This window comes from Heptranchias perlo, chromosome 5 (genome assembly GCF_035084215.1).
Source record: "Heptranchias perlo isolate sHepPer1 chromosome 5, sHepPer1.hap1, whole genome shotgun sequence".
In the NCBI taxonomy this organism is placed as follows: Eukaryota; Metazoa; Chordata; class Chondrichthyes; order Hexanchiformes; family Hexanchidae; genus Heptranchias; species Heptranchias perlo.
Window position 1 is genome coordinate 101,548,147 of NC_090329.1, and position 13,851 is coordinate 101,561,997.

The following is a 13,851-nucleotide window of genomic DNA, read 5'->3' on the forward strand; positions in this document are numbered from 1 at the left end:
GGAGTAAGTATCTTTGTTCCAGCTGGGTAAGTTTACGATTGTTTGGTGATTGTGTTTGATTGTATATGATTGTGGTGTAGTTGGCCCTTTAATTCAGGACTGTCAAAACGCCATTGCACCAATCAGAGCAAGTTCGCGATTTCCGGGTTTTAATGTGCTTGTGCACATTCGCAAACTTGTTCCGATGGATTCAATGGCGGTTGGGATGGACGCCAATATGGAGTGGCGTCCAAGGTAAGTAAATTCTGGGCCATTGTTGTGCATCTAAATGTGTTGTGGCTGGTAGGTGCTGTTTGAAATGAGAAACTTCAGGGCAAACAGAAATGTTGATAGGCTGCCAGAAAGAAAGTTTGATAACCACAAGTGTGTCTGGGCTTCATACTCTGAGCCCTTTGGCTGAGTGTTCAGTGCTACCTTGCTAGTGCTACACCTCTATGGTCCTGATAGTACAGGATAGGTGTGCATCTAAAATTTCTTCAATAGAAGTTACTGCTGAAATAGTCTTGGCTAAAAACAAGCTACTTAACGTTCATCATGGACCTGATTCTATTTACCTCAGAATGCTAAAGGAAATTGGGGATGCAGTATGTGAAGCACTGACTCAGATATTCAGCAGCTCATTGATGTCTGGACTGGTTCCCGTGGATTAGAGGGAGGCTCATGTGGTCCCATTATTTAAGAAGGGGAAGAAGTCAGACCGTGGAAATTACAGACAGTTGAGTTTGATGTCTGTTGTGGGAAAGCTGTTGAAGAGTTCAACATTTATTAGGGATTCCCAGCATGGCTTCTGGAAACATAGGTCGCTCTTCAGTAATCTGATTGAGTACTTTGGTAAGTAACCAGTATGGTGGATGTAATACTATTGTTGATATATATATATAGAAATATATATATAATATCAACAACTATAAATCTATATATATATATATATATATATATATATATTTCTAAAAAGTATTCAATAAAGTACTACATGGAAGGCCATCAGATAAAATTAGGTCATATGGGATTATTTGGAGTATAGTAATGTAGTTATGGTACTGGACTAGCAACCCAAATATTGAGTTCAAATCTCACCATGGTTAGTTGCAAAATTGAATTCAATAAATTTGTGGGCTAACACCAGAAAAATGACCATGAAACCTGCTGAATTACCAATTTAAAAACCTAATTGATTCACTAATGCCTTTCAGGGAAGGAAACTTGCCATGACCATTGAGTACAAAGTGGAATACTATACTTAGGCTATATGTGGATTTGGTATTTCCACACTAGGAGTTTTGGTCCATGCACATTGCAAAGGATGTGAAGAAGGTGCAGTGGAAGGTGACCAGCATGATGGCTAGTCTTAAGACTTTTAGTTATGAGGAAAGGCTTCATTGAGCATTATTGGGATATGATTGACGTTTTAAAAATGATAAAAGATTGATCTCAATCTGTTTGATTAGATTATTTGAGATTGATAAGGATGATAGAATATAAAATAGGTAGGCTAAGCATTAGGTTAGATGCCAGAAAGTATTTGCCCTCTGGAACAGACATACTAAACATGTTGTGGTTATGGATTTGCTACAGTCCTTCAGAAGGCAACTTGTGAAGTTCCTGAGTAGAGAAGGCATTTCCAGTTAGAGAGGGATATGTTCCAAATTAACTGTGATTGTGAGGAATTGTAGGCTACCATTGTCTCCGGGAGCTTTGCTTGATTGTCTTCAGGAGTTGGAGAGAAATTTCCCATTTTTTTCTGAATTGACAGCAGGTTTTTACAATGCTTTTGCCTGTCTCGAGATTGCATGTTTAGGGGCTGGGTCAGTGGTTTATGTGATTGCACCATGTCTGGATGGGCCTGATGGACTTAAATTCCCATTGTTGCACAACAATTTGCTGTTTTTTGAAAGGGTTAAATAGATTCTGAAAGAGAAAGAGTTCAGATGAGGGATTATTTCTACATTTGTTTAATAACATTTTTAAATCTCCTGCTTCAGACACTGATCAGCTTTATTGTGCTTTTGCTGGATTATCAATGCCCTAGGATTTCTATTAAATTACACAGAGAAGCACATTTATTGTAATGCTTTAAGGGGGTATTTTTAGACTCCTCCCATCTGTTCATCAGAGGTGATTTACTGGGACCCAGCTATTTTTTTTCCACTATAGCACGGATATCTCTGGTGTCCCCCAAGGATCTATATTTGGACCCTTGGCAACATCATTGCAGACATGGGGTCAGCTTCCACATGTACGGTGTTGAAACCCAGTTCTACCTCTACGTCACCTGTCTTGATCCTCTCCACTGCCTCTGTGTTGCCAGACTGCTTGTCCAACATCCAATCTTGCATGGGCTGCAATTTCCTCCATTTAAACCTTTGGCCCTCACCACAAACTCTTACCCTTGCCACCGGTTCCATCCCCCTCCCTGGCCGCTGTCTCAGGCTGATGCAGACTGTTTGCAACCTCTGTGTCCTATTCGACCCTCTGCTGAGTTTCCAACCCTATATCCTCCCCATCGTTGTCCTCCCCTTACAAAGGCCATCTAATTCTACTTCTGTAACATTGCCTCTGTCCCTACCTCAGCTCATCTGCTCCTGAAATCTTCACCCAATTCTTTGTCATCTCCAGACTTGACTATTTCAATTCTCTCCTGGCCAGTCTCCATCCACCACACTCTGTAAACTTCAGCTCATCCAAAACTCTGCTGTTCATATTCTATCCTGCACCAAATTGCATCACTCCTGTCCTCGCTGTCCTACATTGGTTTCTGATTCCCCCAACACCTCCATTATTCTCATCCTCGTGCCTAAATCTCTTCATGGCCACGCCTTTCCCTATGTCTGTAACCTCCTCCAGCCAAACTCTCCATTCCTCTGACTCTGGCCTTTTGTGCAAACCCTCCTTTCCTCCCACTATGACAGCTATGCCTTCAGCAGTCTAGGCCTTACACTCTGGAATTCCCTCCCTAAAACTTCTGCCTCTTCACCACCCTCTCCTCCTTTAAGACCCTTCTTAAAACCCACCTCTTTGATGAAGGTAGGAGGGGCCACCCCTCCTAATCTCCCCTTCTTGGGCTCAGCATCCATTTCATTGATTATGCGACGCTGAAGCGCCTTTAGATTTTTTCTGCACCGAATGCACTATATAAATACATGTTATTGAATTAGAGGTATGCTGTTTCTGTTTTTGTAAGTATAGTGTTCTTAGTTTAATGTTGCATTGTCCTAGCAGTACAACCAAAAACCTTTATTTACCATCCCAATGGCCTTATCGCACTGCTTGCGGACCTTTTATTACTTATCAGCTATGCCTCCCAGGTCCCTCAAACGTTGCGTAACCTTTAGCTGGTCCCCTAGCATTGTATACCTACGTCTGGAGTTTCCTACACCCAAATGCATAATACAGCAATTGTCCCTATTAAGGGACATCTGCTGCACACTGGTCCATTCCCCATACTTACTAGAAAGTAGTAAGTAGGCATTTGTTGTAGATTATTCATCAATATATCTAATTTCTGTGTATTTTGAGTGGAGCTGAGAAGTGATAGCCTTTTAAATGGAATGTAATTGTATCAGTTTCATTCACAGCATATATTATAGTCTACTTTTTGAGGCTGATGCAAAAATTGTGACAAGCATTCTCCAAAGTGGAAGTTATTAGTAAAAGGCAAAACTAAGTCAGTGCAAAGCAGAATTTCCCCATATTTCCTGTTAGTTTTAAAATTAATATGTACTTCCTTGCAAAATATAATTATACACTGTCTATGTGACTGTGACCATGTAAACTATCCCTTATCGACGTGTTGGCAGCCTTTGACGCAGTTGGCCACACCATCCTCCTCCAACGCTTCTCCCCCGACGTCCCGCTGGGTGGGACTGCGCTTGCCTGGTTCCATTCTTATCTGTCCAGTTGTAGCCAGAGAATCACCTGCAATGGCTTCTCTTCCCACTTCCGCACCATTACCTCTGGAGTCCCCCAAGAATCTATCCTTGGCCCTCTGCTATTTCTCATCTACATGCTGCCCCTTGGTGATGTCATCCGAAAACACAACGTCAGATTCCACATGTACGCTGACGACACCCAGCTCTACATCACCACCACCTCTCTCGACCCCTCCACTGTCTCTCATTTGTCACACTGCTTGTCCGACATCCAGTACTGGATGAGCAAATATTTCCCCCAATTAAATATTGGGAAGACCGAAGCCATTGTCTTTAGTCCCCGCTGCAAACTCCTTTCCCTAGCCACCGACTCCATCCCTCTCCCTGGCCACTGTCTGAAGCTGAACCAGACCGTTCACAACCTTGGCGTCCTATTTGACCTGAGATGACCTTCCGACCACATATCCCCTCCATTACCAAGACCACCTACTTCCACCTCTGTAATATCGCCCCTCTCCGCCCCTGCCTCAGCTCATATGCTGCTGAAACCCTTATCTGTGCCTTTGCTTCTTTTAGACTCGACTATTCTAATGCTTTCCTGACAGGCCTCCCATTTCCACCCTTCGTAAACTTGAGCTCATCCAAAACTCTGCTGCCCGTATCCTAACTTGCACCAAGTCTCGTTCTCCCATCACCCCTGTGTTCGCTGACTATATTGGCTCACGGTCTGGGAATGCCTCGATTTTAAAATTCTCATCCTTGTTTTTAAATCCCTCCATGGCCTTGCCCGTCCCTATCTCTGTAACCTCCTTCAGCCCTACAACCCTCTGAGATCTCTGCCCTCCTCCAATTCTTGACTCGTGCGCATTCCTGATTTTAATCACTCCACCATTGGTGGCCGTGCCTTCAGCTGCCTAGGCTCAAGCTCTGGAATTCTCTCCCTAAACCTCTCCACCTCTCTACCTCTCTCTCCTCCTTTAAGACTCTCCTTAAAACCTACCTCATTGACCAAGCTTTTGGCCATCTTTCCTAATGCCTCCTTATGTGGCTCAGTGTCAAATTTTGTTTGATAACGCTCCTGTGAAGCACCTTGGGACGTTTTACTATGTTAAAGGTGCTTTATAAATGCAAGTTGCTGTTGTTGTTGTGGATGGCATGCTTCAATCTGAACACTGGTGGTCGCTAGTCAAAAGCATGTCATTGAACTAGAATTGTATTGGAGGTAAGGTTAGATGGTAGTCCTTTCAAATGCTAGACACTGTTTGTAATGATTATTAGTATATAGGGAGATAATATTAATTCCTTATTTAATTCAGATACTATTACAGCTGTAGATGTGATGATCATTACTAACTGTTGAATTGTTGCAACTGTTAGTTCTTCTTCATCACCATCAAAATTTTACTGGTGTGGTACTGAGATTTATTACTTTTCTACCTATTTTTAAAAGCAGCTATTTTATCCAACATGCTGCTAATCTCACACTTGATCGTGCTTCTCTGAAACATGAGAGTGGCCTGGTGGTCAGCAGTCTTTTTTTGACCCTTCTCAATCTGCAGGAGGGCTAATTCCTCTGCAAAATTTGCAGGGCTACGGGGATATGGCAGGGGAGTGGGACTAGCTGGATTGCTCTTGCGTAGAGCCGGTGTGAACTTGATAGGCCGAATGGCCTCCGTCCATGCTGTAACCTTTCTATGATTCTGTGAAATCCATTGGACACTGTGCCTTCCCTAGTAGCAGAGGTGAAATTGGGGAACAAGCACAAACCTTTATACAATCACTCATTGGAACAGAAAGTTGAAGCACTAATCCTTGGATTTTTAATACTACAAATAATATTTGTTATGACAACTTTCTTACAGACACAAGAGCTGCATGACAGGGAGACTTTGGAATGGACGGATCATCGGAGACAAGAGAAGGAACTACAAGAATTTGAGCAAGAGTGTGAAGGACAGCTCAAAAGAGAACATGAACAGCACAGGTTGGAGTTAAAAGCACAGCAGTTGAGAGAAAGTAAGAATATACATTTTATTTTATTGATGCTCTCACAGAAAAATAAATGAAGAGGAGACCGACATTCAATAAAAGTATTATTGTATGTTGGTTTCCTGTTTTCTGCTAACTCTTCCATCTATATTTTTAGAATTCAGTTCACATTCTCCCTAGTGAAACACCTCTTAATGTTGCAATAAATATCATTCCTCCTCTATGTTGATGGTGCAGTTGCTAGCTCTCAAAGAGAAAGCTGATGTTTTTGGCTCACTCTAATCTCGATATTTGTGAAGAACCTCTGCATTGCTTCATTCTATTGCACCATTATGGTCAATATTAAGTTTTTATCCCTGCTAGATTGATTGGTTCTTCTATTCTCTGACCCCAAAGGTATTCCACCATCATCCTTAAAATAAGTGCTTCTAAATTTATCCCTGTTCCCTGTCATTTCTTCAATCTTTCAGTCCACACTATCTTCCCTTCTTAGAAATGTGTTCATGATTACCCTACCCCTAAGAAAGGTAATCCAATCTTGCCTTTCAAACTACCTATTTGTTCTTAAACCATTATTGAAAGAAAAGTATTGTCCTTAAATCTATACTTGCTAAAGTTTATGGAAGGCTCAACTGGCTATTCAATTATCCATTGTCTTGAAAGTTCTAACCTAATCCATATTTAGCAGTATGGTTTTCAGCATGGCTATTCCACTAATGATAATATGACCAACAGTACTTCTCAAGCTTTGTTCTTGAACACTTTCATGAATCATCTTTCATTGCCGTGGACATCTCCAAAGCCTTAGACAGTGTCTGGTTCTGTGCACTTCTAAACAGATTGCCATATGTTCCCTTGACAATGTCATGTTCAAGGCTATCTAGTTTCCTCTTGCATTGCTCTGTCTGTGCTGTAGCTAATGTCTTATCCTTTAATTCTTTCTTTATTAACTAGGATTTCCCAAGGCTCTGTCCTGTCTTCCACTGTCTGTTCTTATTGGTGACCACTTCCATTCATCATCAAGCCCTGTTTACTCTTGTTGATAATTCCACTCTTCTCCATTCAGATCACTGGTCCTCAGTGCATACAACCTTCACTCACCTCCTTAACTATGTAGCCCAAACAGTAGAATGCAAGTCAGAGGAAGTCATAATCACACTATCCAGTGCTCTTATCAGATCATACCTTGAGTAATTCTGGTCATGAGCACACAAGGAAGATACCGAGGCAGTGCAGAGGTGTTAAAGATCTGAGCTACAGGGAAAGACTGGAGAAACTTGGGCATTTCAATCTTGAAAAGGGGCACGTTTCACTAAGATGCTTTTAGTGATATATAAGATAGTAAACAGTATGGAAAGGGTAAATCTGTAAAATTAAATTGTGAGACTAGGAACATGGTTAAAACTAGCAAAAGACAAATTTAGGACTGATGTAAGTTCTTCTTCACATAAAGAGTGATCAATACATGGAATCGATTTCCAGATAGAGTAATAGAAGTGAGAACCCTAAAATCATTTTAGAACTAATTGGATGCTGTATTGGGGGGGACTTAAGGTTCTCTCTGATTGGATGAACTCAGATGGGAAAAAATTGCCTTCCTCATCCATAGCTGTCTTGTTATCTTACAGAATAGTGCTTGAATGTGTGCATCTTCATCTTCTCCTTGCCCTTTGGGACAGTGAGTGTGGTTCCTTTCAGTACTTCAAAGTCATATAAGTTCATGCCTCTTGTAACCATAACCGACAACGAGCACCTCTTATCTTTAATGGATGCACCTATAGTTCTCATTTTGAAGGAAAGACTTGCATTTATATAGTGCCTTATCATGTTCTCAGGACATCCCAAAACACTTCACAGCCAATGGTTTATTTTTGAAGTGTAATCACTGTTGTTATGTAAAGTAACAGCCAATTTGTGTACAGAAAGGTCCCATAAACAACAAATGAATGACTAATCAGTTATTTTTTGGGGGCCGTTGATTAAGGGAAGAATGTTGGCCAGAACACCAACAACTTACATTTGTATAACTCCTTTAACGTAGTAAAACGCCCCAAGATACTTCACAAGAACACCAGTTGAACTCTCTGCTCTTGTTCGAATAGTGGTACGGGGTCCTTTACGTTCCCGTGAGTTGACTTTCACCATGGCCCTTCATCTTAGTTTCATCAATCAAAAAGAAACAAATAATTTAATGAGAGAATGCAATGATCTGAATGCAGTCTGTGGATTTTGCATTTCTGGTTGTTTTATTCCTTTTATTGTTTTATTTGACATGTGCAACCTACATAATACCAGCATTCTCAAAATCTTGCTGTTCAGTTACAATGACGATGAGCACAATACTGTTGATCCTTTGCCTAAATCATTAGTTTCACTAGACAAAAACATTCATACCTGAAAATAATTCATGTGGTTGATTGTAAGAGTTAAATTTTCTTAGGTTTTGTAGTGCTAAACTTAAGAGGGATTTGCTTGTATTTTTTCTTCGTCAGTAATGGAAGTCTTTTTTTTAAATTTTGAAAATATCATAAAATAACCAGCCTGTTTGGTTTGTGATAGCATAGGTATTAATATTTCAATATGCCTTTTTCTTAAAGTATATAAAAAAATAAAACTGCATCCATCTACAGGTTCTTTTTGCAAACAAAATTTGTTAAAAATTGATTGTGGGGAGGGGGGAGAAAGAAGTGTCGCCAGCCAAGATTATTGCAAACGTATTTATTTTAAAATGCCCCCATAATAAAAATTACAATTATTCATATTTTTTTACAGGAGGCCGTTACTCTGCACCAGCCATTTATCTGGGCTGTCGCTTGTGCTGCCATTCTAAATTTAAAAATAGCGATTAAAATAAAATCTGCTTGCACAACCATGTTGCAAAATACATAGCATGCATGTGCAGGTATTTGTGTTTTGCTTTATAGTCTAGAATTTATAACAACAGGAGTGGCCGACAACCCAGGTAAGTGGCTGGATAGCTGCTGCGATAGAGATCAAGCCGGATACTGGAGGGGGGGAAAGTCAGGGTAGGTGCAGCCATTTTTTTTAGGGGGGAGCACGCCTTATGCTTCCAAGTCGTCCCAGGTCCAAGGCTACATCTTCTGGTGAGTCTCCATGCCCTGGAGCAAATCAGAATTTGTTAGCTGAGGTCATTTATAGTATCAAACAAAAGTTGAATTTTTGTATATCTTTTTGTCCCTCCTAGTTGAAAACTAACAAACCAACTAGCCTGTTTTGGTTCACTCGCAATTTCCTGAACTCTAAGGGAATTCACTTTGTTAATGCCCACCTGCTTCTTGATATTGATTACAATTGCTTTGTTGTCTAGCCACACTTATACTAAGTATCTGTCATTTAGCTATAGTTTTTTTCTTAATGTACCATTCTGCCTGTTATAATGACTGAATGCCTTTGCCTCATATCTATCAAGTGGGATCCCTATCCTCGAATGGATGTATCTATAATGAGGGAGGAGCAGGTGGGTCATCCTGATAGAATTGAATTTCTTTAAGGTGCTTTTTTGGGAACACTACTGGAAAGGCATGGCTCACTGCTAAGGTCACGTCTGGAAAAGTAATTTTGAAGGCTGCAATGCAAGCTAGTTCAACTGAAAAACTGGTTCAGTGAAGAGCAATGGAAACAATGACTGCTTATGCTTGGAGATACAGGGAGCCCTGGACATCCAAAATATGGCACCATCAGGGTGATGCTCAGTTGGGTTTTGGACCTGGTGTCCGTGAAAGGCTCTGGCTTTGAAAGGCTCTTTTAGATCATTAACTTCATCCAGCCACAAAAAAGACCATCAAGAATGCCACCATAGAATCTCAGATAATCTTGAGAGGAACCTATACCAAGCAGGGGTAAATGAAATAGTCAAAGACTTGAAGCTATTTGATATACCTAGGTACATTTTTAGAGTTTTACTTCAAATATTTTTCTATGCTTTAGCATCTCAGACCACTTCCAGAGGCAAGCCCTCACTCCCTAATAATTGAAATGTGCTCTTACCTGAAAATATCTAGATAATTTGTAGGTGCCCTTGGATCAAACGGAAAACTCTGTAGTTTGGCTTACTGATTATGTTACTTGTTCTCACGTGATCTTCCTCGGTTTCAGAAGGCAGTAGAATAAACTCTCTTATCAGACTGTGACTTAGGCCATAAACTGCCACACGGACTTATTGAACAACAGATAGGCAAATGAACAGCAGCGGTGACACACTGCAGATTTACGGTAGTTAGAAGCTTAACCATCTCCTTGGAAGATAGAAAATAACAAGCAGCCATATCTGGTGTACTTAACTGTAATGTAAACTAGACTTGGCACAAGGTCTTGAAATCTTAACCATACATGGTGGATCACTGTTGACCATCTACCTTAGTAATCAGTAAATATCTCCTATCAATTGTGTTGGGATGTCTCTGGTTCCAGGCCCTTGGCAGGGGGTCTGGCAGGCCATCACTTCTGGCTGTGAAAACAGGATGATTAGAATAGAAACATAAGCAGTATATTTTTTTAAACGAAAGCTGTGAGGGCAAGCTGTGGCCAGGCTCAGAAGGAGAATGGAGGAGGGTATTTGTTAGTTGTTTTGTTGGTCAAGCAAGGTGATCCACCGAATTGGGGAGGCATAGCATGTTTGTTATTTTGTAGTATTAAGCAAAGACAGGTTATATTAACTGAGTCCAATCACTTCTGCTGCTCTGTATGTTCATTTTCTGCGAAATAAAACAGCTTAACTCCTCGTATCTGGCCTTGTCTTACCAAGTGTTTTCTTGGTCCACCTTCAAAAAGATTGAAAAGGCACATATGCAAAAGACACAATTTTGTGATACTTTTAAAAAGAGATTGCAAAGTTGGAGAATAAATATATACCGTTTGAAACAAAAGGAGTTTTAGAATGCCGTCGATGAATAAAGAGGTTAGAAACAAACTAAAATTGAAGAAGAGGGCATAGGGGGTCGATAAGACTGATAAAAATACAAGAAAATAAAGTGGTTGGGAATAGGATAAGGAAAGCAATGAGGAAGTACGAGGACAGAATCTCAAAAGTATTCAAAAGAACAGTGAAGTATTCTACAACTATATTAGTAAAAAGAGAACTGTTTAATGTGAGGTGGGCCCCTGAAGGCCCCGGAAAGGGTAGTGAGTTAGTAGAAGATGAGTGGAGATTGGTGGAGATGCTTCGCAACTTCTTTGCTTCAGTGTTTGCAAAGGGGAAAGATATCGGGGAGGAGATAAATCCTGAATGAAATTAAGTAAGATGAGAGACATAATAATCAATAAAAGGAAAGTATTAGGGAAGTTAGTTAAGCTAAAGGAGGACAGAGTGCTGAGACCTGACAGGCTATATCCAAGGATCCTGAGGGAAATGGGGAAAGAAATAGCAGAGGCCCTAGAAATTATATACCAGGGTTCTACTGAGAGTGGATGTGTGCCAGAGGACTGGAGAGTAACCAATGTTATTCCCAATTTCAACAAGAGAGTCATAGGTAACCCACAATATTACAGGCCAGTTAGTTTAATATCTTTGGTAGGTAAAATTATGCAATCTTTATGTAAAGATGAGATTACTAAATATCTGGATGAAGAGAAAATAATTGCAGCAGTCAACATGAATTTTAGAAAGGTAGATCTTGTTTGACAAACCTACTAGAGTTCTTCGAGGAACATAAGAACATAAGAAATTGGAGCAGGAGTAGGCCAATCGGCCCCTCGAGCCTGCTCCGCCATTCAATAAGATCATGGCTGATCTGATCCCAACCACAAATCTAAAGAACACAAGAAGTCGGAGCAGGACCCGGCCACACAGCCCCTGGGCCCTCTCCGCCACCCACAGGGCATTGACCGATCCGAACTCAGCTTCATGTCCAATTTCCTGCCCGCTCCCCATAACCCCTAATTCCCTTTACTTCTAGGAAACTGTCTATTTCTGTTTTAAATTTATCTAATGATGTAGCTTCCACAGCTTCCTGGGGCAGCAAATTCCACAGACCTACCACCCTCTGAGTGAAGAAGTTTCTCCTCATCTCAGTTTTGAAAGAGCAGCCCCTTATTCTAAGATTATGCCCCCTAGTTCTAGTTTCACCCATCTTTGGGAACATCCTTACTGCATCCACCCGAGGAGGTGGCAGACATGGTGGATGTGTAAAATGCAGTGAATATGGTGTACATGGGCTTTCAGAAAGCATTTGATAGCTAAGATAGAAGCCCATGGAATCGAGGGAAAAGTACGGACTTGGTTAGGAAGTTGGCTGAGTGAAAGGCGACAGAGAGTAGGGATAATGGGAAGGTACTCACATTGGCAGGATGTGACTAGTGGAGTCCCGCAGGGATCTGTCTTGGGGCCTCAATTATTCACAATATTTATTAACGACTTAGATGAAGGCATAGAAAGTCTCATATCTAAGTTTGCCGATGACACAAAGATTGGTGGCATTGTAAGCAGTGTAGATGAAAACATAAAATTACAAAGCGATATTGATGGATTAGGTGAATGGGCAAAACTGTGGCAAATGGAATTCAATGTAGCCAAATGTGAGGTCATCCACTTTGGATCAAAAAAGGATAGAACAGGGTACTTTCTAAATGGTAAAAAGTTAAAAACAGTGGATGTCCAAAGGGACTTAGGGGTTCAGGTACATAGATCATTGAAGTGTCATGAACAGGTGCAGAAAATAATCAAGAAGGCTAATGGAATGCTGGCCTTTATATCGAGAGGACTGGAGTACAAGGGGGCAGAAGTTATGCTGCAGCTATACAAAACCCTGGTTAGACCGCACCTGGAGCACTGTGAGCAGTTCTGGGCCTTCGGAAGGACATATTGGCCTTGGAGGGAGTGCAGCGTAGGTTTACTAGAATGATACCCGGACTTCAAGGATTAAGTTACGAGGAGAGATTACACAAATTGGGGTTGTATTCTCTGGAGTTTTGAAGGTTAAGGGGTGATCTGATCGAAGTTTATAAGATATTAAGGGGAACAGATAGGGTGGATAGAGAGAAACTATTTCCGCTGGTTGGGGATTCTAGGAGTAGGGGGCACAGTCTAAAAATTAGAGTCAGACCTTTCAGGACTGAGATTAGAAAACATTTCTACACACAAAGGGTGGTAGAAGTTTGGAACTCTCTTCCGCAAATGGCAATTGATGCTAGCTCAATTGCTAAATTTAAATGTGAGATAGATAGCTTTTTGGCAACCAAAGGTATTAAGGGATATGGGCCAAAGGCAGGTATATGGAGTTAGATCACAGATCAGCCATGATCTAATCAAATGGCGGAGCAGGCACGAGGGGCTGAATGGCCTACTCCTGTTCCTGTGTACCACATAGGAGATTTTTGGCGAAGATTCTGGGGTATAGAATTAGGTGAAGAATAGATTAAAAAATGGTTAAAAGGGAGGAAATCCAAGAGTGAGAGTTAAGTGCAGTTTCTCAGGGTGGTTGGAAGTGAGTAAGCAGTGTCCCACAGGGACCACTTCTGTTCACTGTGGGCATCAATGATTTGGATATAGGGCTAGAGAGTGTGGTGTATAAATTTACAGATATTACTAAAATGGGAAGCAGAGTAAATAATTCTGAGAACCAAAGGAAACTGCAAGGGGCTTTGAAAAGATGATGGAGTGGGCAAAAAAATTGCAGTTGGAGTGCAATGTCAATAAATTCGAAATGGTACATTTTGGTTTTAAAAAAAATGAAAATAGTAATTCTACTTTGAATGAGGAAAAACTGGGTGGTGTGCAAGATCAGAGGGATTGAGGGTTCAAGTTCGCAAGACCTTAAAAACAGGCCATAAAAAAGTTAATGGAATACTAGATTTTATGACTAGATATAGAATATAAAAGGGGGATGTAATGATGAGCTTGTATAAAACCTTAATAAGACCACAGTTGGAAAACAGTGTGCAATTTTGGGCTCCACACTATAGGAAGGAAATAGAGAGGGTACAGTGCAGATTCACTAGGGTGCTGTCTGGTATGAGGAAATGCAACGAGAAAGAC

At 40.9% G+C, this 13,851-nt stretch overlaps 1 protein-coding gene across 2 annotated transcripts in view; it reads left to right on the forward strand.

Annotated features, from left to right (window-relative positions):
• The window catches only part of lca5 (lebercilin LCA5), a 102,082-nt gene that overhangs the window by 53,700 nt on the left and 34,531 nt on the right, over nucleotides 1–13,851 (forward strand). For both annotated transcript variants that reach the window (XM_067984926.1, XM_067984927.1), the window contains exon 7: nucleotides 5,732–5,885. In XM_067984926.1, the coding sequence (XP_067841027.1) occupies nucleotides 5,732–5,885 (154 nt within the window). The remainder of the gene's footprint in view (nucleotides 1–5,731; nucleotides 5,886–13,851) is intronic.